The 27121-nt window shown below is 35.9% G+C and overlaps 3 protein-coding genes across 3 annotated transcripts; 2 read left to right on the top strand and 1 right to left on the bottom strand.

Annotated features, from left to right (window-relative positions):
- The first annotated feature begins 17968 nt into the window (after positions 1-17968).
- LOC113360625 (pectinesterase 1-like) lies at positions 17969-18834 on the top strand. Its single transcript, XM_026604117.1, has 2 exons — positions 17969-18771; positions 18816-18834. The coding sequence occupies exons 1-2, from the start codon at positions 17969-17971 to the stop codon at positions 18832-18834; spliced, it is 822 nt and encodes a 273-aa protein (XP_026459902.1).
- A 10-nt stretch (positions 18835-18844) lies between these two features.
- On the top strand, positions 18845-19830 carry LOC113360620 (pectinesterase 2-like). Its single transcript, XM_026604111.1, has 2 exons — positions 18845-19043; positions 19139-19830. Exons 1-2 carry the CDS (start codon positions 18860-18862, stop codon positions 19828-19830), a joined length of 876 nt encoding a protein of 291 aa, XP_026459896.1. The 5' UTR covers positions 18845-18859.
- A 111-nt stretch (positions 19831-19941) lies between these two features.
- Positions 19942-26716, bottom strand: LOC113316426 (probable E3 ubiquitin-protein ligase ARI7). The gene is made up of 15 exons (XM_026564609.1): positions 26263-26716; positions 25070-25194; positions 24799-24904; positions 24618-24708; positions 24126-24298; positions 23584-23688; positions 23409-23497; positions 23212-23319; positions 22971-23061; positions 22779-22868; positions 22345-22392; positions 21421-21492; positions 21241-21340; positions 21024-21150; positions 19942-20748 (listed from the first exon to the last, which is right to left on the bottom strand). The coding sequence occupies exons 1-15, from the start codon at positions 26422-26424 to the stop codon at positions 20466-20468; spliced, it is 1770 nt and encodes a 589-aa protein (XP_026420394.1). The 5' UTR covers positions 26425-26716; the 3' UTR covers positions 19942-20465.
- Between the last annotated feature and the right edge of the window lie 405 nt (positions 26717-27121).

Genomic DNA, 27121 nt, shown 5'->3' with positions numbered 1-27121 from the left:
GATCCGTAAACCATATGTATTTGTAGTGTGAACTACACATTAATTCTCCCCCTTTTTGTCAACAAAATTGGTAAAGGTACGAACATTAGTGGGATCCTAATGAAATTTCCACGGAGGTACATCATGACCAAAAGGTGTATTAACATACCAACAAATTTAGATGCAATCATAAAGCCGAAGCTAAATGCATTCATCAAGGAGTTAATGAAGATACAAGATAACCCCTAAAAATTCCACAGCCGCACTCCCCACAAAGATTTGGCAATTACGCACAAGTTCAAAATGAACTCTCCCCCATAAAATGTCATCCCCGAAGGAACAACAAAGGCGACCTTAATTTCACTAGAAAAGAAGGATTTCTTTTGGACAAACAAATCACATGAAAACACGAATTTGTATCCACAAAATTCAATTGAAATAACCACAACAGAACCCATAGTAGTTCAATCGAGAAAATAACTACCAAATTAATCACAAGAGAACTCATGATTAATTCAATTAGAATACATAACCAAATTAACCATAAAATGTGATCGATTTAATTGGTCATACTCGACATAAGTGATGTGATTTTCAATTGAGTTGTAGTAAAATGATTCGTTCACTCAGATTTGTTGAGAATTTGTTTTAAGACTTAATAAAGAAAAAAAGGAAAAATATATATACACAATTTGTCACAAGATGAAGAGACGCTGAGACGCAGCATTCCACTATTTTTCATATTGTTATGGTTCAGTCATTAACCCTAGACAATATATCTCAAACAACAGAAGTTGTGACTCTAGTTCTTTGCCGAAAATAGATTTCGTAAAATATTATTTGTAAGTTAAAAGCATGACGCATCTAAAGTATTTAGAACTAAGCATGCGGCATCTAACAAAATAACAAATAATTAAAAGAAATCATAAAGCAATTAAGTCTATGCAAAAAGTCAATAAAAGAATTAATTCATTTACCACAATCATGTAAAGTTGCTTCCTCCGTTGTCCCAGTGATAGGGTCTAGCTCTGCATGGTGAAAACACACTCAAAGGAATTTTTCATTGCTCAAAAAGGTGTTTACAAGGAGAAAATGGAGAAATAATTCAAAATCGGGTTTATAACAATTATATTTGTTACAAACCAAAGAACTACGACCCTCGGCTGTGGGTCATTATCGTTGTAGCTTCTACGACTGTCACTATGTGTCGCAATCACTATAGCAATTACGACTGCTTCTTGTAGTCTTATGTTCTTCGTATGTTCTTCAATGGCAGCAGCAGAGACAATCTCTGCAACTCCCGATTCTCTGCTGTATTCTCACCCCTAACTCTCCATCCCCTCTTTCTGAGTCTAAGCCTCCAATTTATACTCAACAGGTACAAGAATATCGCCTCATTACTTCCTATAATCTTCCATTACTCGGCAGTAAAGAAGATATATTTTCTTTCCTTTCTTCTCTCCTGCACGCATCTACAGCTGCTGAACTCTCCTTATTTATCTCTGTCACGATCATGTCTGTTGTTCGAGTCATCTAACATGTGTATAACACGCTCGAATTCTCCAAAACTCAAGCAAACCCGTGAACTACTCCTCCGGTGAACGTGTTGCTCTGTTTCACTCCATGACACGATTGAGCCAATTCTGATTCAAACGAACACCCATACCAGCTTTCTATTGTCATATCATGTCTACCCATGAAGTTTCAGCGATTGAGTTAACTTCTAACCCCTCCAAATTCCGATCGAAAAATCCACAGTTTGAGAATGAAAATTTCCTGCCAAAACAAATTTAAACGAAGAAGAAAGGGTTGTCCCTTATCCAACAGCTGGGGTGCGTATAGCAAAGAAGGTGCCCCTTAGTAATTGAGGTGCCCCTTAACCAACAGTGAGAGTCCGAATAACACGTGTCCTCCAAGGGTGCTCCGGGCAACTTTTCGAGCCGAAATTTCCAAAAATACCTACAAACACACAAAACACCATAATAAGGACGAAAACGAATATTAACAATACGAAACATTGAGGACAAATTAGACACATAAATGTGTCTATCAATAAGCGAACTTACGGAGCAAAAACTAAAATAACCAAAAGAGAATGATTAATTTAGTTGAGCATGTTCGACATAGGGAACCTCGCGGAGCAACAACTAAGTTAATCATAAGAGAATAATCAACTCAGTCGATTGTGCTCAACATAAGAAACCTTATGGAACAACACAGTATATGCACAAATATTGTGGATCAGAGATCGACCAAATACTGCGGAATAGACAAGGATTCATTCTATTTTTCATCACTATTTGCACAATGACATATAATAGACTTAATCCTTGAAAGCAAAAGTTTTATCCTTTCTTTTTATCAAAAACATGACATAAAAGGCTTTGACTTTTGTAATGTCAACAGTTCATTCTATCTTCCATCAATACATTCATATCGACATAATGGAGATAACTTTTGAACAAGTATGGGACAGTCACAGGTTCACGGACGTAAACAACATATCCCATAACAATTTGAAATATATAAAATCATAAAGATTAAAATTGCAAAAATCATCTTCCAAAAAAATACTTTCGAATTTAAATAAATAAATCTAAAAACAATGAAGATGAAAATTGTTGTACATAGCTATGTGTACTCACAATAATGGCTATTCCAAACCCTAGTTATTCTTCTAAAAACATAAAAAGAAGACTTACTAGAAAAAATCAAAGTTCATTGAGAACCTCATACCTTTCAATGAATCCATCATAGAAGGTGTCACTGATTTCCTTTATTCCCTTGACCGTAGACACACCATGTTCGTAAGTTAGAACACTAACTTTACGATCAACAACCCGAGAAAGTTGTATACCCTCGACTCAATCCATGATAAGTTTCTTCTTGTTCCGTATCAGAATATTTTGATTTGCAAGGATTTTGGCCTGACCATCTAAAAGTTGGTTTATTTGCAGTTGGAGATTTGCAAACTCGACCTTTGAATCATTTTGAAAACGAGTTAAATCCTTAACGGAATCATCAATACAAGAGTTGTGGTCCTTCCTTGCAAGCATCTTCTTTAGAACCAGCTCTTGAATCAAATCACGTCCTTGAGTGTCTTCCTCCATATCAAGTTGCACAATCTCTTGAGATTTTGCAAGGTTCTCCATGAATATTTTGATAAGGATGGATTAATACAGTATAAGGTATATATGTATCAAAAGAAGACAATTCTCAGAGACAAAACCCTAAGAATTCTTAGGAGTAGGACACGGACGTTCATGGACCGTTCGCAAGAGAGGGATGGATTTTAGCAAAAGATATTAAGAAGTAAAAAACATTTGCCAATATTACTCAATAATTCTTAAAAATTAGAGCACGAATCATGAAGTAGGCTAGCATGACTCAAATTGATTGACAACAACTTACAACAGATATACAATAAATCTTGAGACTCCCATAGTCATCATCCTTGTATCTCTCAAGATATATTCAAGGATGGGATTACCTAGAGTTAGGTAACGAAGTGAGAAGTAATCTCACCACTAAACATGGGAGAAGGTTTGTACAAGTTGTTTGACTATTTTACTTGTATATTTCCTTCTTTCCATCGGTTATAACGTATTCCAGAGGAATTTTTCATAAACCTTTTCAAAAGTCCATTTGAAGGATTTTTCTGAGGACTGAGTCTAGGACCTCTAGAAATCGGTTCCAGAATAGGGAATTTGGAGGATTTCCATTTTCTTGATCTAGACTTACCAGACTTGTTCTTATAAACATAGTATAAGTGTTCATTGGTGGCAGATGGATTTACACCATAATGAGGAACATGTAACCTGTGATGATTTCTGGACAAGAGATCATTTTTATAAGATTTCTGGTTTTATGTAGGTAGGGAACTCACTGTAGATGTCGTTAGATGATTTACTCCATTAGCAATAGCAATAGAAAGAAGCAAATTATGAAGATTAGAGATCCGTTTCCTTCTGATAAAACAATGAAGAGCATAGTGATTCCTTTTCATATAGAAAGAACAACATCGTGGTTTAGAGACGTGACCGTCTTATCCCAAACCTTCATCCTTCACGTGCAAATTTTGCAAGTGACTCTCAGTAGGTACTTCTTTGTAGGAATTTTTCTTTACACTGGGTAAAACCTTTTGAGTGTCAGGAGAAGGTGTAGAAGATGACTTAATCTTCAAAACAGAGTTTTCCTTTTTCAGAATGTTACACTGTTCTTGGGAAAGTTGCAGAGATGCAACAAGTTTCTCTTTTTCAACACAAAAGTTGTTTGTTTCTGATGAATGAGCCCTGACTAAATGATTTTCTCTAATTGAGTCTTTTCTAACAGTATTTTCAAGAGAACTAATCTTTTCACGTTGTAGAGTAGTCTCTTGGACCATTTTTTCGACACTGTCATAGAGAGATTCAATATAACAATATAGTTCACGTTCTCTTTCAAGGGATTTCTCAAGTTCATCAACAAGCAGATCATTTTTTCTTCAATATTCATAATTTCAGAAACTTGAACATCAATGATATCAACTGATTTTTTTAAAGATCCGGTGAGTTCCATTTCGGATTCTGACACAATCCCGCAGATCTTGTTTTTCCCTCGGGATTCGGAAGAATCTTCTAAGGAGTTATCCTTTGAGGCAAATCCAAGATTTTTGGTGTAATTTGAACCTTTGGAAAACATATAATATGCGTTAACTAAAGAGATACTTCTTAGGTTTTCAGAGCAAAGATTGCTACAAACACAGACTTATGAGGTCTTAAATATGTTTGCATGCTCTGATACCAATTGAAAATGCGGGGGTCTAACAACCACACCCAACAATTCGTTTGGCAATCTGAGAGGACTTACTCCAATACACTTTATAGAGAATCAACTAGACAGTCATACTCAATCTATATTAAAGTATACCAAAGAGTTTAATATCTCTAACTCTTAATTCAATCCGCAATCAGTAAATAGAAATCTGCGAGCCTGATTGAATATAAGAAGAATTACTTGAACGGTACTAAAGACCAATGTTCAAGTGTCAATCAATGTAAATCAACAACCAAAGGTTGGATATTTTAATTGATTGATCTTAACGCACAACCTGTGATATTTAAATCATATAACAAAATATAATGCGGAAAAGAAATAACACAGACACCAGAATTTTATTAACGAGGAAAACGCAAATGCAGAAAAACCCCGGGACCTAGTCCAGATTGAACACCACACTGTATTAAGCCGCTAAGAAACTAGCCTACTACCAATTAACTTCGTACTGGACTGTAGTTGAACCCTAATCAATCTCACACTGATTCAAGGTACAGTTGCGGTCCTTACGTCTCTGATCCCAACAGGATACTACACACTTGATTCCCTTAGCTGATCTCACCCACAACTAAGAGTTTCTACGACCCAAAGTCGAAGACTTGATAGACAAATCTGTCTCACACAAAAAAGTCTATAGGATTGAATAAATCTGTCTCCCACATAAATACCCAAGAGTTTTTGTTCCGTCTTTTGATAAATCAAGGTGAACAGGAACCAATTGATAAACCGGACTTATATTCCCGAAGAACAGCCTAGAATTATCAACCACCTCATAATAAACTGAATCGACTACCGAAACAAGTTATTGTGGAATCATAAACGATGAGACGAAGTTAGTTTGTGATTACTTTTCTATCTTACCTATCGAAAATATAAAATCTCGAGACAATTATTTCAATTGCACTCAACAAGATAGAAGCAGCAAGATCATATCACGCACCTACAAAGATAATTGTTAGGTCTGGATTCACAATCCCAATGAATTCTTCAAGTCGTTAACCTACAGGGTCTCGAGAAGAAACCTAAGATTAAAGGATAATCGAATCTAGTTATGCAGCTAGTAACACACATGAGGTGTGGGGATTAGTTTTCCTAGTTGCTAAAGTTCTCCTTTATATAGTTTTCAAATCAGGGTTTGCAATCCAAGTAACCTTGGTAACAAAGCATTCAATATTCACCGTTAGATGAAAAACCTGATTCAACCAAGCTAATATCTTTCAACCGTTAGATCGAACTTAGCTTGTTACACACAAATGAAATGTACCCTCATTTAGGTTTATGTAACCGTACCTAAACACGTACACCAGGTTGGTTCACAAAGAGTTAATCGAGGTTAGACATATGATTACTCTCATATCAACCTTATTCATCTTAACCATATCTAGTTCAAATGACTCAAATGAAACTAGTTAAAGAGTTGTTCAATATTTTTGAAAACACAATTGAAATCAAATCGGTTTGATTCACTTGAATCAATCATGAACATTATAGCCATGCTTTGCAAAGATTGCATTCCTTATGATTTAAATGTTTAAGTTCATGGACTTGACCGATTTGATAAAGTAACCAGCTTAAGTATGCGTACGGATATGCGTACTTAAGCAACCAGATTTTGAGTTTGTTAAGTTTCCAAACTCAACAGAAATTTTCGGTTCAAAAACTTCCGCCAGTATGCGTACGGGTACGCATACTTAAGGTGACTAGTTATGAGTTTTGCCAAAACCAAACTCAGCAGAAATTCTCGGTTCGAGAACTTCCGCCAGTATGTGTACGGGTACGCATACTTAACTTGTCTCCTTCACCAATTTCGTATACACACATATGCATACTATTGGCTCCCGGTTTATGGTCTTATACACTAATGTGCGAACACACTATATATGTTTATATCCAAAGATGGTTACATCATCAACTCTTTATTTCAATCATTGAAACACTCTTCTATAATGTCAATAGCCGTTTTCACACACTATTAGCAACACAGCAATTTTCAAGATATTGAAATAATCATTATTGAAACCTTCCAAGTCTTACACCAAATGATTGTATCACACAAACCATGTAAGATGTTACTCGGCAATTTTCTCATGATATAATATGATCTTGGTCGAAACGAAAGCTTACCAACACATATTTCGAGAAATATGTAAGCGAGATATACTCAGTTCGAAATCTCAAATGTGTATAGAGCAAACTATATCGTAACATGATGAGTGCCAAATAGTGCATATTTCTACACCTTTTTATTGGCAATTAACTCATCTTTTGCGCTTAAAAATCACATATTATCCCAAATTTTGTGTTTTCATTGTTTTCAAGAAGAAATATTTGCACTAATTAATTTTGCGTTTTTAGGTACTAAATAAAGCTTGGATGATTGGAGAAGCCAAAAAAGCGGAGAATTGGTGACAACGGAACAGAGACAACAGAGATTCGCGCTAGAAGGCAAGTGAAGAATGTCCTTTGCACCTAATCCGCAAGTGAAGAATGTTGTTTGCAAGAGATAAAACTAGGCGTGGGCTTGAGATATTAGCTGGGAGAACAGAGTTGGGCCTAGAAGAAGATCTTCCAAGAGATAAAACCCAATATACAAGACCCAAACCCGTTCCATCATGAGCCATCGAATTCGATCTAACTTCTGAGCATCCAACGACATCTCCACCCGAGACATCAACAATTGAAGTATCCGCTCAACACCCTAGCTCCTACCATTCTTCCCTAATCGAACATAAGCTAAACATCTCATTCACTTCGTTCTCATCTTCTCCAAGCTCTGCAAAAACTCCCAGTACACCTCCACTCCCGACCACTTCTGAGCACAACCACCTTCTCAAAAGCCATCAATCAATCTCCTAGTTTCTATTTCTCTCCATATTATCTTCTCCCTTATCAAAAACAGTAAACGTAGAAGCTATGATTGAGAGAGATAAGACTAGGGTTTCTTCACAACTAAAGCAAACATCAAATGAAGGAGCTGTAAAGTTGAACTGCATAAGGGGTTCGTCAGAAAACATCTTTTGGGTGAGTGGGTATTTTCTAATTATCAAAATTCTAAGTGATTGAGTGAAAATTGTGTATAAATAGAGAAGGCAGTGTGATGTAAAATTCATGCCCGGATTAGCCGGTGCACCAAGCAGTAATTCATGTTTGATTTTATTATCTCCATGATGTTCTAATTTCATAGCTAGGGTTTAGATGAAGCTCTAACTTGCTCATGTGTGATTCATATTATGTGTGTTGTTCTTGAATGCTTGAATTGTTTAGGATAGAATTTAATCTAAGTACGTCAACATTTTGCTCTCACATTGTATGCCATGTATCCATTGTAGTTAGAATACCACTGTGTTGATTATGCTGCAACTCATGCTTAAAGAGATTGTTATTGATCCTTAGATTAGTTGTTATTTAACAAGATAGTTAATGCTTTAGAAAGATACCTTAGTTGTGATTGAACTATCCAGCGGAGAAACACTTGAGATATAGGGCAGATTTGATCGTCACCCTTATTTGATATAAGGATAAGAATAACATCATTAGTTGAATACATAGTGTAGGGTAGTGGTGGATTTGAAGGCCCTAGTATCCTCATTATCATTGTCTTATATCCTGTTTTACTATTTCAGTCACTACCATCATCTAGCCGTATCGGCAAACAAAACCCCCCTTTTTGGTTACTCTTTGTTCTAATCAGTATAGAAAGACCAAAGCTTCAACTTACACCCACCTTTTCCCTAAGGATCGACCTGTATTTTCCTTGTCTACAATAGGACGTTGTGCACTTGCAGTTAGACTTAGTCGTAGGCTTCTTTCAAGTCCTACCATAACACGACTTATGTCTCAATATAGGAGATAGTAGAAATAGACTTTCCAAGTGATAGATAAGTTCAAGTCTCCACATACCTTTTGTCGAAAAAGTTCCACAAGATCCCCTTAGTAGTTCTTCGTCTTCAAGAGATGAACGTCGAGAGATTTAAGCTCACTACACTATCTATGTCCTGGTCCGAGACATCTACAAATAGGCTAGAAATCAAGACTTATAGTTTTGATCACTAACATTGAAAAACATGCTTGAGATAGCAACGCATGCGAGTTTGACCGCGAAATGCTCTAACAGAATGTTTCAAAAACTATAGATGAGTCTACAATATTCATGAATGGTGGTATTTGGGTAAAAATAGTGAAATTGTGTATGGCGTCGTCAAAGTCGTTTAATATTCTCTTATGAAATTTTACATTTTCACTCCGTCTATGTTGCATTAGTAACTTTTATATATCATACATTACTAACTTGTTGTTTCTTTCTTTCTTTTTTTGTGCAAGTTTATAGACAGACAAGAGTATACGTTTTTCAAAGTATTCATCTTTTCCTCCTTTGGGAAAATTCACCCTCAAGCGTGGAGGTAATGTCAATGAACCTTGTGACGATCTGCATCTATTAATACCTATAAGACATACTTGTATAAATTTCAACATTTTTTTATAGGAATACTCATAGTTGTTGGCAATACGAGTAATAGAGAACTGATTTGTAAATGAACATTGTGTTAGAGAATGAAGAGCCGATTTTTGGAAAAGTTGTGATGTTAATTGGTTTTTTTCTTCCCACCAGTATATGTTTTTGTAATGCATTTACTTTTAGTTATTTTAAAAGAAAATGCTAATTGATAAGAAAAATGTTACCTCTATCTTGCAACCGCACTATTATTCCCCTGTGAGAATCAATGATCTTAATGTTGTTAAATATAATACATTAAAAATAAACCAACTGGGCTATAAATCTAAGTTTTATAGATGAATATTTTGTTCCGAGTTTATACCCTATCACTGTTAAGTTATGGATAAGACCTTCCCGTGTTCTCATAGTGATAGCATCCCCTCTTATCAATTATTGTAATGTTGAAATCCACTATATGTATTATGTATTCCTCTATTATTCAGTATATTATAGTTACCTTCTAAGCATACTTCACACAGATAGGTGTTGTCACACCTTCCTATATGAAAATTGCGCAGACAACAAAAAAAAAGAATCATATTCAGACATTTACATTACAGAATCACAGTAACAAAAAACTTATACAACAACAAGCATGTTTCACAAGGAATACCTACGATATACGGATCCACAGTCTAACACACCTATATTAATTATATCTTGATGGTTGGCATGTCATTCCATTAGGTACATGTTTCTTTTGGACCATTCGTGAAGTCTTTTTAGAAATACTAGTTAGTTTTCACCCACAAGAAATCTCATACATGTTGTGTTAAGATTACTTACTTACCTTGCGCATACATTTGGTCCTAAATGAAGTCTAAATAAATGAGAGAATAAAAAGAATAAGCAGAGAAAGGAAAACAACCATTTTTCAAGCTCTACGAAGCCTAGCTCATATCCACTATGGCTATTTAACGTAATTTATAATCATTTACATATACAACGAAAAATTATTTTACTTATCTGTTATCATAGAGTATTAGTGATAAGGATGAGTAGTAATTGATGCATTTTTTTGTGATAAGTTACGTCCTTGGGTCCCAGTAGTTCCAATTATTCTGACACACTACTCTCTTATATGAGTGGAATTCCCTAAGTCCATGAATGATTGTAATGTCTCTTGATAACGATCTTGTGGTTGTTCACAAACCTTTACCAACATCTAATGATTGAGAAGATATGAGGTACAACATCAATGAGCTGGGTAGGTCTCTGAAAACAGATGTTGGGATATCTTCAGACTACATGTTGTGGCACCTCAACATTTCTCATACTCGTGTTATATGAATGAATGAGAGGCACTTCATCAAGGATCGAGATAAAGCTCTCGATTTTTTGGTACGTATCACTTACTCCCTTATTGTTTTGTTAATGATATTTTCGTTATTTCTTAAATGTTTGTTTCTGAAATGAAAACGGAAAAAGGGAATTGGGGTTTGGATAAACAGAGAAAAACATGTATTAGGAAATGAGAAAATGTTGAGGATGATAAAAGGAGGATTGAAAAATTAAACATTCTGTAGATGAAAAATGTTGGTACATCTTTTGGGTGAGCGTCGGAGACGAGGCCAACGAGGAGAACTAGGGAGAAAAGGAGCCCATGAGGTGATTCAGGCACCCCCAATTTGATAGTGGTGATAATGATGTCGGCGAAGAACGACCTCTTAAACAAGGAAGAGATGGTCGTGGTGGTTGGGGATGTCTTAGTGTTAATGTTGATGAAGATTATTAATGGATTCTTATTTTCCAAACTTATGTCTTTAACTATGGAAAACTACACAGTCAAAACTTTTGTCTTTAACTTATGTTTATTGATAGATCGAAAACATGTTATGTTTATAAGTATATAAATGAATGGATGTGGTTGGTTTTAAAACTACTGTGTTTTCCTAAGACATGAGAAAAATACTCCAAATTGGGCCAAAAATACAGGAATTCTGGATACTTTTAAGCTATAATTGGTCGATGTGTACCTACATAAAGACCGTTTGTATCTTTTCACCAGAATTAATAGTTTTATATGTTCATACATATACATCGATTTTAGGGATTTGATTACATAATGTTATCATGATTACATAATCGGTTGATATAAACATATGTATCGACCGATTCTAGGAATTTTTTCCAAAACTTGACTGGGTACAAAAATCAGTCGATGTAGGAAATCATGTGGATCGATTCTTATAAGTAAAAACCCATCTTTTCTGGATATTACTTAGGCTAGAATCGGACTATGTGGACATTTATAATGACTGATTTTATCCAACTAGTAGTTATGGTTTTATCTTACAATCGTTCGATGTGGACATCCATAACGAACGATTTTAGTAAATAATATCTTTTTTTCTAGATGTTTTTTAGACTAGAATCGGTCTAAATGGACATTCCTAACGACCGATTCTAGCTAGCCATTTTTTCTGTGAATTTGTAAGGCTAAAATCGATCAATGTGGATATTGTTATAATAAGATTTTTAGAATTTATTTCAAATAACTAGCCGTTAAGTCTTCAATTATATAAGTACAACTTATTTCACAAGCACTTTTTTCCCCAAACTTGCAACTTTTATCCATTCATACTTGATCCACTTCTCAAATAGATCTTGGAACATGACATGGGATTGAAAGAACAGCTCGTGAAATCACTCATTCCTCTCTTCCGAGAACGTCCGGATGAAACTTTTTTTTTTTTTTTTTTGGTAAGAGAGTTAAAGAGTTCTATTATGAGCGCGGGAATCCCAAAAACCACTTATGTAAATACTTAGCATTTCGATTCGAATATATCAAAAGGGATACTCGAGAGTTCTGTCAAATTAGAAAAATTGTGAACGACCATCACCTACAAGCTTCTCTTAGTGAAAAATTAGTAATTCGGCATATTAATACCTACATGATCATCTAATGTTTGCACCTCTAACGTGTAATTCATCTCATTTCAGGTTGAACAATTCAATCGTTATGTCATATATGAAATAAGGAAAGAATGTTCCTGCATGCGAAGGAAATGGGATGTTCTACAAACGTGCTCAAAGGTTCACTAATGATGTATTAATGTGAGAGACTCAAAAATAAGCATAAGAAGTTGTCTGTTGTAATTATGTAATACACGATTTTCCTAAACTATGTGAAGTGTTGATTTCCTAAAACTATGGATGAATTATTTTTTCTTTATGAAAGTATATAATATAATCAGTCTAAGTGATTAGCTAGGTGCTTATTCATGTACTTTGCTAAATTAGTCAACTAGAAATATGTAATCTTCTGGGGATAGAAAGCATATAATTTCTATACAACTAATCATAAAGAAATTCAATATAAAAATATTGCATATATAATATCTAGCCTTGAGTATCAAATTAAGAAGTTTATAAGAACAAAAAATATAAGACTTAAATATATGTGCCTGTTATATTTACTTCTCATATTCCAATTACATATATACGTACATCTTGAAAATCCATTAATCAATGATAATCAAACAACTCAAAAGTGTAAAAACAAGCAAAAATATAATCAAGATCGATTATGTGATCGATCCTGATTTAGGATCGAAACTGCCACTTGGGATCAGTCCTAGGCCTGGTCCTAAATCCAAATTGTAAAAGAAACATAACTTCAAAGTTCAAAACATTTTAATACATGTCGGAGAAATTTTTTTCTAACTTGATTATCAAAGTACATATTAAAGCTAAGAGTTCAATATTAAATAATAAAAAACTATCTATTAGTGTCACGACAAAACATAGGGGTATAGAGGACTATACTTCGTAACTCTAAATTAATACTTAAGTTGTCAAAACATCTAATGTATATCTTCCTCTCTGTACTTAAATTGATCAAGTTATTTAAATCCCTGTAAACAAACTTCACATGTTATATTTTCAATGAATACGACTGTAAGAACATGATAAAAATGGGAAAAGTCATAGTAAATAGTTACTAACTTGAATCTAAAGGATGATGTCTTCATTTTATCTTCAATATGTCTTCAAGTGTCTTCGATGAGTAACTATAGAGCATGTCCAAAAACTCCAAAGGTGTCACTATCCATACACAAAAACTCCAACAAAACAAATTGTTCACAAAAACCTTTGGGGTTATAACTCGCGGACCGTATTTCTTATACTAACAAAAATCAATTAAAAGGGTAACTTTAGAAGTATCCCCTTATTTGGTGAAATAGGTCATCCATTATGGGACAAAATTTAAAAATAAGTAGGTCAATTAATAGTGGGACGGAGAGAATATTGCTAACAGACGTGTATAGTCTTATAAGCGCACATTTTCGTGCAAACGAATGCATGCCCTTGCCTTGATACCTTAACCACCCTTAAGCAAAAAAAAAATCTTTAAGGATGATTGCAAATTATTAGAAAATAAAGAGGGGAAACTACCTCACTCACTGGTACAAATAGCGTGTTTTCAAAAAAATTTCGAAGAACAATTTTAAGCCGACCAAGTGGCCTAAAGTGGGTGAGGTAGTTTGAGAAGTTATTCTACCATTTGGTCCGCGAGTTATAACCCCAAAGATGTCACTATCCATATACAAAAGCTCCAACAAAACAAATTGTTCACAAAAATCCCATTTAATATAATTGGTCTATATTACCCTTTTAGTTTAAATCACCCCAACAAAAACAAAAATCAACCCCACTTTAATTCTTATTATATTGTCACCACCAACAAGCAACGCCACCTTCTACCACCGCCGCCGTCGCCGCCGCCACCAACCGCTGCCACCACCGCCGCCACCTCCGACCGCCGCCGCCACCTCCGACCACCACCGACCACCGCCGCCGCCACCTCCGACCGCCACCGCCACCTATGACCACCACCGCCACCGCCGCCACCGACCACCACCACTATTGACCAAAATTTAGATGAAACCGATTTTGGTTTCATCATAAATCCGATGAAACCAATTTTGGTTTTATCGTAAAATAAGATGAAACCCTAATTGGTTTCATCGGAATTCAACTACAAGAAAAATTCAACAAGGATCTTATGTCGCAGTTGTCTTGGATACAACAACATCACAACAACACAGATCCACGCTCTATGCTACAACACATATTATCAACTGCCAGCACCACCATTGTCGACCACCGCCGACCACCACCGACTAAAACCAGCAACATTGCCAACACCCGCCGACGACCACCACCACCACTGACCAAAAATTAGATGAAACCAATTTTGGTTTCATCATAATTCATCAGTAGCTGCACTTCATTTAAGCTTCATTTCTTCTCTAGTTTACAACATCATTTCCTGTAACTCAGCTCTACATAAAAACAGCTCTACTTTCATCCTCCGTCTATCCACAACAGCACCATCTGCTTCATTGACCATCTTCTTCTCATCCTTGTGGACCTAGCCAAGAGAGCAACAACACAACAACACAGATCCATGCTCTATGCTACATCACAAATCAATTTGTTACATATTTAGCTCCTAAATCATCATAACTAAATCTTAAACATGAACATGACTTTGTTCCTTAGACTGGTGCAACATACTCATTCACCAACAAGAACAACCAACCTTCCACCATGTCTTTCAAATATAAAAATGTTCCTTCTTTACGACAAAAGTCTAGCAACTAACGAGCTAATTGTAACTAAAGGAGACATAAACACAACTCTTTCTCCGTGGAACCACCCTCTCCTAGATTAACATAATAATATTATCTTTATATATTTTTCTTTATTTCGGGATTACTCTAAGTAAGTAACTGGCTATTTCCCATCACTCCATCGTGAGTGTAAATTGTGTACCCATGCCCATGGTGCTTAGCCTATTTGCTTTACTTCATACCAATTCATATGTTACTGACTATACACAAATGATTAAAACAAAAAAAAACAAGCTATACGGATAAAATAGACACCGTACTTGCACTCCAAGCAGTCCTTCAATGAAATTTTAACTGGTTCTGTGTCCACTTGTTTGACAGAAGGTGCAATCACCACTTGGTTCCGTAAAAACAAAAACAATAATTAGTCAAAAAAATCATTTGATATAACAACTAGAAATCAATAAAATTCTTATTGAAACTAAAGTCACCACCACCTGGGCTGTCTCCTGCTTCTTAGCAGTCGTAGTCCCATTTAGAGAGACTATGCAAGCTTGTGATGGTGCAATGTAATCATTGAGATCATTGATTTGTAAAGTTTGTGAGAATTTTTCCGACATATCTGCAGAAATTGAAGAAATAAACACCAAATTTCCATGAGAATAACTGTAAATTGACGATTACTGAAAAAGAACCACCTCAAAATTATATGACAGGACATAGCTAATTTATGTAAACCCACCAACGCCTTACCGTTTGAAAGGATGTGAAGGATAAAACCAACGAGTGAACCAAAACTCCAGTCTTGTCGTTGCAAACGACTATGGAACTAATTATCTCTGTCCGTAACGATTATGGAACTAGCAGAATTCAAATCTAACTCATTCTTCTGAATCCCTATCTCAACTGCATACAGTAAACTTCCTTGCTCTACCATGATCACAACATCCATTTTTTGAATTTTCATACTTATACTCATTTCTATCAACAACTTAAATGTCTATCTCATCTCCATTAACATAACTCATCATCAGTTCACTCCATAACATCTCAAGCCATCACCTTCATCACATTTGCAGCTTCATAATCCCTGTAACTCATCATGACCTAAACTAATAATCAAAACTATCAACTGCAGTTTCAAGAACATCTATAATTCTATCAATTGATATACTACATCTCAGTAAAATATCTTTCTAGGTCAAAAACCCATTTAGCAAACAGCAGCAGCAACTCAATCTTCTAATTCGTTAAGAAACATAACAATCTCTCCCACTATTTCAACTTAAAATCATATCCCTCTTTTTAACTCATCAGAGATTCAAATTCATCAACATCCTTTTCTCAATCAGATCCTTCTTAATCAAAACGCTCTTCCTAAATTTTGCAGATAGATCAATATCAAAAAGAAGAACCCTAGTTTCTTAATTTAGGGAAGAACATAAACCGTAATTCTCTACGAAATTAAAATTAAACTTCATACTACCATCTCTATTTCAAAATCAGAACAAACCCACTTTAATTCGAACAAACCGTTGAGACTAATAAAAAAGAATCAATCAAAACAGAAACCGTAAATTTGACCTTCGATATACATTTTCTGTGAAGTCTAATTTCGATAATCGATTCAACAACATCACTCTCAATCAAAACAAGATTAAAATACAGAGATACGAATTAAAATGAAGAATTAAAGAGGTTTTGATGCACTAACCCCTTTTTAAAAAACACAATCTGGATTTAAACCTCTTTCTCAACTATTACGGAGAAAACCAAGTTTTGAAGACGGAAATTGATGCCGGTGGTGACGTAGATGTTGTTGCTTGTGGTGACGGAGGTGTTGCTGATGGTGTTCGTGGAGATCTATCGGTGCTGCTAGCGGTGATGGTGATGGTGGTGGGGAGAAGGAGATGGGAGAAAGAAGAAGAAGAAAAGCGAAAAGGGTATGCTTGGGTTTTTTTAAAGTAACAAAAACTAAATTTGCTTATTATAATTTGACCTGGGATTTTTGTGCCACTTTTTAATGAAATTATTTTAATTTATTAAAAATAATATGGCTGGATTTTTTGTACCACAAAGTTGGTCACCTAGGTGTTTTATCACTAATTTTGTAAGAAGTATATATAATTTGATGGGCATGTTTACATTCGTCACGTAGGTGTTCTAAAATATTTTTCAATGGTATAAAGTTTGCGAACATCCGTAGTGTAGTTTGAGAGATAAATCATCTCTAAATTTACTAGTTATTATTTATAAGGGTATAATTGTAAAAAATACTTAAAAAATACTCTTTTCATTTCCTTGCCTTACGAATTGTGGAATCTTGAACTAGGTCAATTAATAGTGGGACAGAGGGAGTGTATTTTTTAGAACAAGCCATATCCTCCTTGTAAGAGTTCTTTCAGAAAGTGTTGAACTACTAGCCCGTTCGGTTGGGAAAATTAGAATCTCAAGAATTCAATTATAGGGTAATCCAATTCTTGGAATTGGATTCCAAGGAATTTGATTCCTAAACAGAAAATTCATGTTCGGTTGAGATAATTCAATTACCTTTGTTATTACCCCGGAATCCAATTCCATTACATCATTGGACCAATGCAATGGAAATCTATTATTTTGGAGGGAATTGGGTTCCTAGGAATTAAAATTTCCAATTACATAAAGTTCATTTGCCCGTTCAGTTCAAGGAATTGGACGCATCCCTAGAAATTGAATTCATACGATTCTAATTCTTCCAACCGAGTGGGCTATAACGGTAAACTAGCCGAAAAATTTTGTGAAAAATCTCCCGTGCGATGTGACTACTTTTCAAAATTTGGATTTAAATCTATTTAGTTAAATTCAGAAAACCCAGTGGGGACTACTGTCCTATTAGACCCTTCGCAGCTCCGTGCCTGCTTTTGTGATGTCATTCTAGAACCATGGGGAAGAAATATCCACGATTTTTTTGTTTCATAAAAAAACGGTGTACTTATCAGTGGAAACGTTTCGGTCAAATTTTTCCTTGGTAAGAACAAAAAGGGGAATTAGACTTCGATTTTCAACAGAAACTGCAATATTTCCTCTGCTCTCTTCTTCTTCTTGCTAAGAAAAAGAAACAATGATGAACACAACAACCTACAATGCTGCTGCTACTGAAACATCCAAGAACGGATCAAGAAATCCTCGGAAAAAATGGTGGACTTTACTCATTATCATCCTCCTCACTATCACTCTCACAATTGGCATGCCTCTTGCAATTCTCAGTTTTGTTAATAATGAAAACCCATCATCTGGTAACATACACAATCCAACAATTCCATCTCCTCAAACTGCAATCATCAGCGAAACTTGCACAAAAACTCTCTACCCATCTCTCTGTTTCACCTCCTTTTCTTCATTTCCTTCATCTATAAGAATCACTAGTCCAGAAAGGCTTCTTGAATTCTCCATCAATGGAACTGTAAAATCTGTTCAAGATTCAAGAACTAAGATTTCTCTTCTTGTTAATGGCAATCAACAAGAAAAGAATGCTTTGAATGATTGTATAGAGATGTTGGATCAAACCCTATATGAGCTTGGACAAGTTAGTAATGTACTTAAGAATTATTCTGTGTTGATTGGTTTTCGTCATCAGTTGTATAGTGAATTCAAGACTTTACTGAGTGCTGCCATGACGAATGAAAACACATGTATTCAAGGTATTGAAGATGTTGAAGAAGCGAACCCTGAAACTCATATGGGTCTTAAAGATGTTGTGCAGAGATTGTTGAACCCGGTATCTAAGTTGATTAGTAATTGCTTGGCAATGGTGAAATACATGGAATCGACTAGTGGTGGTGGTTCAAAAGTGATGATTACGAAACATCGTCAGGCGTCACATGGGTTTCCGGCATGGATGACTGCAAATGATCGGAAGCTAATGCAGATTGTTGTTCCTCAGATAATGTCAAATACTACTGTTGCAGCTGTTGGGCATGCAAATGATCGTACAATTGGCGCGGCAGTGAGGATGGCACCTAGTTTCAGTAAGCAAAGGTATGTTATCAAGATTAAGGCTGGAATATACAATGAGAGTGTCGAGATTCCGAGGGAAAAGTCCAACATCATGCTGGTTGGGGATGGGATGGATTCCACTATCACAGGCTGCAAGAACATCCTTGATGGTTCCTCGACGTTCAAGTCGGCTACCCTTAGTACGTTGCTTTCCAGACCTTTCTTGTCCCTTGTTCTAGTGATTTTTTCCTGCATTTTTTTGTTGCCAACATAATTTGGATTTGAATCTCTGCAGCTGTGATTGGAGCCAGGTTCTTAGCAAGAGATTTGACAGTCATAAACACGTCAGGTCCAGAGAAACAGCAGGCAGTTGCAGTTCGAGTAACCTCAGACTCTGCATTTTACAAATGCAACTTCGCTTCGTTCCAGGATACCCTTTACGTTCACTCGCTTCGTCAATTCTACCGTGAATGCACTATCCAAGGAACTGTTGATTTCATCTTTGGAAATGCTGCTGCGATATTTCAGAACTGCCTTATCCTTGTGCGCAAACCTATTGCAGGACAAAAAAACATGATAACAGCTCAAGGAAGAGAAGACCCAAATCAGAACACTGGAATTTCGTTGCAAAATTGCACCATTGAAGCTGCACCTGATCTGATTAGAGCTGGAAGAAGTTCTTACACGTTCTTAGGTCGGCCATGGAGAAATCACTCGAGAACGATAGTGATGAAAAGTTACTTGGGAGACCTCATTCATCCTGCAGGGTGGTATGAATGGAATCAGTACAGTACGCTGGACACAGTCGAATATATCGAGTACATGAATGTTGGTCCAGGTTCTGATACAAGACATAGGGTGACATGGGGCGGTTACAAAAGGAATTGCACTGAATATTTAGTGGAACAGTTTACAGTAGGGAAATTCTTACATGGTGCTGATAATTGGCTCCAGTCTACTGGTTTTCCTTTATCAGTTGGTTCATAAGGAAACTCAAACTTGTCGATGAAATTGTGTTCTGTGCCTTGTAAAAGTTGTTGTACTGATTCTGGGATTTACTTTACAATCAAGACAGTCTGAGATAGAAGTTGTGAATCATGCAAAATGTCTTCCTGTGAAAGTTCATATATTTTACATTACTTCTTGAAGTTTTATGAAGCACAGAACTACAAACCCTTCCTTCTTCTTATAGCGAACTAAAGAAGATGATGAGCAAATAAAAAATGATGATGGCAAACAAAACCAATTCCATACACCACGACAAGTAAATGCAAGGGATAGATAAAGATTTATGTACATTGTAAATTTTAATCGTATTAGAGACGATAGCATCCTAAAACAAGTGTTACCTGCAACTTCTTTTTTTTCCAACACAACAAAGTACTTCAGAGTAAGGCTATTTTTCCTCCCTAAATTTTCTTTTTATTCTCAACTTTCTCGTCCTATCCTTTCGCCTGTTTGGTGACTGACTACTGACCCAACCAAGAACACACCCTAATTCACAGCACCACAAACATAACACGGATGGGCACAGTACTGGAACTCCACCAAAGATGTGATTGGCAGATCTGAAGTTCTTGTAATCACGCGCAGCCGTCATCTTTGTAGAAAGTGGGGGGTTGTTAACGCGCACTTGGTGAACGATTGCACATCTGGCAAGTAACATTGGCCCTAGCATTTGCAAAAGTGCAATGTTCGCAATGCCAGGAAGGAGAGTCTTCTTGGGGCCTACTGGGACCAGTAGAAGTAGTTCTGGATGTAGTTCCCTTGCCCCTCCCACCCCTTTTGGTTACCCCGCCCAAATTCTTTGAGCTTGTTGTCTTACTACAGGCACCTTGTGAGTCTACATCTGACAGACCATTTTCCAATGCACGTACCAGATTTTCAAAGTAGTTCCGAGTGACACTGTTGTTAGAGATACAGTTACCAATTAGTATATAAAACAGCTATTTTTTACAATCAGGTTGTGCACAAGCCTTCAAAGTCCCGTCAGAACTTTCTCCCTCTTAAGGAGCAATCCAAGCGTTGTCCTTTCAATCTTGGAAACTTTGGAATATAAAATTGCAAACATAAATCTAAACATGTTTTCAGAAATTTAATTTTAGATGACTAGGCCAAAGCATTATTTGATGAAGACAGCATGCTTCAAATTTTAAAGAGTTCAGCCAATTTAGATGTACCTCGTCAGTCCAGCTAACTTTGTTTTGAAGTCATTGAAGCCCTCAGATGGGCCTTCTGCATTGAGGTATGTTTGTAATTCTTTCTCTGCACATTGATGAAGCCTTTCCAGGCCAGACTCAGCCTCCCCTAAAGCAGTAACAAACAGACATGAGAACAGGGAAAATAAAATTGGCAACTGCTACTGCAGCAGAAAGGGTTGGAAAATGAAAATTCTACCTTGCAGATACTCAAAGAACTGTCTCTTAGCATGCTCATTTTCAGTTAAGTAGTATCCGTAAGCATAGGTCCACTTCAGCACACGCCTGCATTCAATAATCTGTGGAGAAACCAAAAGAATCATATTAAAGACAATGTGGTTTGACGTCTAATAAACGGGAGAATGACTAGAAGAGTTACCTGTAGCCATGCTTCTGTAATGAACTTGAGCTGCGTCTCAGGTTGGCATTGTTTGTCACTTAGCTTCTCAATCTACAAACCAAAACATTTTTCAGGTTTACATACAGCTGAAATTCCTCATTTTTTGAATCTGATCACAACCTCTGGTAACAGGCAAAAGTGAATCTGATCTTACTCGAGACGATACTTTTAGATAGAAGGAAAGAGATAACCATCCCTACGTCCTGTGACTTCTGTCTAAGAGAGAGTACGAGAAGGTGGGTACCTTTCATAGGTAGGCATTCAAATCCCCCTAAACATGTTATAGCAGTCTTTTTCAAGAGCTTACAATCTAAGTTCATGATACCGAAATATGGCTAGAGAGGCATTGAAGGAGGCACTTAAAAAAAACACCTAAACAGACCAATCCAAATCTGAAATTACAGAATTTACCAGAAACTCTCAAAAGACTACAATGTCCATCAAACCCATAAACTCCCAAACTAGAAACCTCTTTAGCCTTCTGACTCTCATTCTTCCAAGAAGAAGACAACATCAACGTACTATAAATATAAATAGAAGTACTGATCCTCGCTTTTTTAGCAGGTTTTTTGCTTTCTAAGTTGTGCACATTGCACATCTAATAGATAAAGATCACTTGCTAATATAGCATGTATTGGTAAATATCTCCTACAGAGATAGCTTAGCGGCTTGGCCCTCCCATGGTCAAGACAAAATGATGATGTGTTCAATGTATAAAACAGAAGCTCAGATTTTACATGTAGCACCCAACAGAATCAAAATTCATATTCAACAGTAACACTACAACCACCGATAAGGGAGTAGCTCTAGTTACCTGAAATAAAATCTAATCTACACGCCTCTAGATGAAAACATCAGTGGCGAAGATATTGCAAAAATACGAAAGCAGAAATATTTACTTACATGCACAGATTGCATTTGCTGCAAATCTGCAACTGCCTTTAGCCTAGACTGTAAATAGGAAAAGAAAAATTAGTTAGCATCGGGCAAATACTGTACATGTGCCCTGTAACTGAGAGTCAACTTCTAATATAGAGACAACTGGTAGAGATAGTGAAATCATTTTTCATAAGCATACATGGCCACTGGGAAATTTATTGTATCACATGTTCAGCATCAATCTAAAACAACAGTACTAAATCTAGTCATTTCTTCTTTTCTTTTCTTAAGTACAAAATTTGTATACAACCAAAAGAAAGATAAAATCCTACGAGAAGATTAAATCAAAAACATTTTCAAAAGCATGGTTAAGGAATATATACAATTATACATACACACATATATACACAACCAAAGGTACAAAAATACAATTTCCTCATCCGATAAACAAAACTTACAGACTGGTTAGTCGCCCATCTTTCGTAGTAATGTGTATATCTCTCTAAAGAATTTTTAGCCATTTCTCTTCTCTTCTCCGCCTCATCATACTATAAAAGAAAACCAGGAGAAAACAATCAGGGATTTGGGCTAATAAATTTTCAAGAGTTTTGGTCTATTTTACTATGAAACTATAAAGCAATAGAATGTACCAATCCCTCTTGCTTTGCTGTCTCGTAGCGATTGCACGCATAAAAACCTCCTGTCCTTTCTCCGTGATCTGACCAAGCACCAAGGCAGAGCCTGGAAGCATATGAAAATAAACGTTAATGGCCAAGTCCCAGAGACGATACCATATTCAAAACAAATGCAAATATAGAAACTATAAGTATAGCAGAAGCTTATAACCAGGCATGATATAAGAATTTTATTTGACATGTATGAACCAATTACCAGCAAAACTCGAATTTGCAAGGAGGTGTGCAGGTAATATGCATACACCCCTGATTTTTCTCAATGGGTCGTTTGCATTTTGGACAAGGCTTAGAGTTGGCTAATATCCTGAACAAAAAATTAGCAAAAACATGTTAGCACCACAACCAGATTATTGCAAAAAGGAAACATTCGCATTTGATTCAAAACGGATTTACCAATTCATATTTTCAGACTCGGCACAATTCTTCAAGATCCACTTGGCAACAGTGACACAGTCAACTGGTCGATGCGCTTCCTCGGTACACTTCAAGTGAATTCAGATAGCTTGTGAGGTAAACAACTATGCACTAAAAGAAATATGGTACAGAAATACCAACAAAAGAAACTTACGTTCCAGCAAAAGCTAAATGAGCAGTTGCAAGAAACATCAAAGCTTGAACTACCAGCAACGAAGTCAACAGCAAAATCACAGCCTGGCGCAGGGCACCACTTTGTCTACAAAAGAGCAACACAAAGAAGGAACCAAAAATCAAACAGCAGCATTGCGTGAGTGATAAATATCTAGCCGAAATAAGAAGAGACTGAAAATGCACAGGTCACTAAAAATGTATGGAGGGCCAAGTATCACAGAAAGATACAAAAGTTGTGGAGTACTTAGAGATCCAATGGCGGCACTTTATAGTATATATTAATTCTCTCAACCTAAATTGTCAGCTTTAAGCCCCAATATTCACTGTTCTTACCATGCATATAAAGCAACAAAACACGGGACAGGAGGTATCTTTTAACTCTTGCGCATGTGGAAGCACAAAGGACATGTAAATGTGGCACTTTTAGTAAATAACAACCATATGACAAAAAAAATGTAATAATAAGTCGTCAAGCTTACCATCCATATGGAAAAGAAAAAAGTAATAAGTCGGCAAGCTTACCTTTTTATTATCTTCAACATAAGATCTAAGAATGTAACGAGAGTACTTCTGCTTATCTTCCTCGGAAACCAGTAAATTAATCAGGTCTTGACCAACAGCAGCCCCACAAGATGGATCAGGACATCTTAACATCAAACACCCAGGTCCATCATTTATTGCTGTGCTAACATAACCTGCCGAAGTAAAACTATAGTCTCAGTGGAAAGTAAATATCTTAACTCGAAACAAAAATCAGGGAACTATAGCTACCCTAAATTCAAGTGAAGATGTTCCAGATATGTTGTGTATGATAAAAGTCACTGGTAAAAGCAAAAAATCTTCTATAAGACGCTGAACGAAGAAAAGATTAAGTACCAAATAATATGTGTACGGTGAAGTTTCAAAAACAGCAACAAGTAAAATGGTATAAAATACCTAAACTAAAAAACCAGAAGAAAACACATGAAATAATCAAAATGCTCTATTCCGTCATAACTTGATACTCTTACTAACCTGTCCAACACACGCTACAAAAGTAATGACCACAAGCAGCAGCATACATCCTATCATGAGGATAGGCCTCAAAACAGATCCCACAATTGAGCTGGGAAGCAAAAAATCTTAATCAGTAAAAGAAGCATACCATAACGTCAAAGAAATGCAACCGCCGTGTATTAGTTAACTATATACTCACTTCCTTCATGTTCTGATTTGGAACGACCGAACTCTCCAGCAAACCCGTTGCCTTGCGAACCCTTTCCTCATCGGCGAACCATGCATCATGCACCTTACTGACATCCCTGCACAGTTGGACAGCATAAACATTTTTTCAGAAGTCAATGTAACAGAGAGAAAAGGGAAAAGCAATAAAATGAAACAAAAACAGGGTATAATATAAGAATGCAGCAAAGGCCCAGGATATTTAAACAGCAATTGAAATAATTATCACATTCTAGAAGATTTACCAATTATAGTGACGGAGCAGGATACTAGCTGATACTCTTGGAATTGAAAGGACAGTTGATATCCTTGTAATCACTTCTTCCTGACGCTGACGAATATCGTCCTCATTCAAAACAGTATAACTCGGCTGAGACAATAGAACCCATCAAGAATCAAATTAACATTGTATACCAACAGCATAAGATCATCATGTTCAGCGGCTATTAGATAGCATCAAGTATCCCGCACACATGATATATTTTTCAACCACAAGGAGGAGCATATGTTCACATGCAAGAAAAATGTAAAGTCACTTTGGTCAAACTGTCATAACTCCATTGACAGAATTGACTTGCATATATTGCCAGTATACAAATGATTAAACTTGAAAACATTAATGAAGCGTGAGTATTCCAACAAGTAGAATGCCAATTTTAGTGTTTTGCAGTCTACCTAAATACAGTATCACTTACAACATTCTGTGCAACTATAGATTCATAACCCGAAAATTGCAGGTGACCTCATTCAAAACAAATGGGATAGGAAAATGTTATGAACCTTCATTTTGTAACCTAGCAATATTTAGAGTACACAGTTGGCTTGGATATGAGGAAAGACATAAGACACTGTACTTTAAAAAACAAAATCAATGGTGATTGCCGGAGCTTAAAATATAGCGCAAACATCAGAACATACACAAATTTGGCAGCAGAACAAACACAATTGTTTTCTGTTTACTGACAGTACACTGTCATTCGCTATTCAGGCACCCAAAATGCCTACAAACTTTTTCGACATGAAGCACTTTGTGACACTCTAATGAATTAAAACCTTATATGTCAAAATGAAACACTTCCTTATCCTCAAACAAGAGCATCCATCCATCACAAATAAACTGAAACTCCAAATAATCTGAATAAACTCTAAAAAGGAAACACAGTCTATCACAATGCAACACTTTCTACATTACAAAGACCAAAGAAATTGCAGTAATTAAACCCAACATCATCAACCTATCAACTAAACATACTCTTTGCTGCACATAACCAACCAACCTAAAATCCTTCCATTAAACCCTAAAATCGATACTCAATTGAATTCACAAATCAAATAAAACATCTCAAGATCAACAAAAAACCACCAAAAATCCCCTAAATCATGAAAATAAAAACTTTATTCAAAAAAATAGTGATAAAAATAAATAAAATTTCTTCACCTGCTGGCGGTGGTGGTGAGATGTACTATCATCAGAATCATCCGAATTATCAAACTCAAAACCATCACCATCGTCGCTTCCCATACCATTATCACCACTGTAATAATCATCATCAAGTGAATCTAAATCATTTGCATCATGCATATCATCATCTGAATCCATCTCTCTCTTTTTCTCTCTCAAATTAGGGCACCTGAAATGAAGAGAAGGCGCGTGAATTCGATAACAATTCTGACTTAAGATCGATTCAATTCAACCTAAAATTGATCGATTTAGTATTAAATCGAAGAATTTTAAGATGAAATTGAAGTTTTTATGGATTCGATTTCTCTCTAAATAATACAAGAATTTGTTTCTAGGGCTTTTCTCTGTGTAAATGTTTTCGGGGGTTTCATTTGGGAAATTTGCTTTTATATCTCTCTCCACTAATAAAATTCACACACAGAGAGAGAGAAAGAAAGGCAGATATTTAATTAAATATTTTCATTAAATAGAAAAATGCAAAATTATTAAATTGGTAGCTTCTTATATATGGGGCTCTCTTATGTCAAAATGACGTAATGAACCTCGCTTTTGTTTGTTTCTTCAGAGGTAGGATAAAAATACAGTCTGATACTTCTCCGTCAAATGCGTTCACAGTCTGAAATCCGAACTTTTTTCAAACAAATCCGAAATTATAAATGTAAAAACTTCTACTCCATTCTATTTAGAGAAATTAGGTCAGTTGTCCAGATATTTTTAAAACATGGTTTTAATGGAAGAGTAAAATTAATATGGGTGAAATGGACACCAAAAAAATAGCAAGAATGAAACTGGATTCATCCTGGCTTAAATTTAAAAAATAGCGAGGATGAAGCTG

The sequence above is a fragment of the Papaver somniferum genome, chromosome 1, assembly GCF_003573695.1.
Source record: "Papaver somniferum cultivar HN1 chromosome 1, ASM357369v1, whole genome shotgun sequence".
Classification (NCBI taxonomy): domain Eukaryota; kingdom Viridiplantae; phylum Streptophyta; class Magnoliopsida; order Ranunculales; family Papaveraceae; genus Papaver; species Papaver somniferum.
Note: the sequence above shows the minus strand (reverse complement) of the source record. Positions and strands in the feature narration are given on the sequence as shown.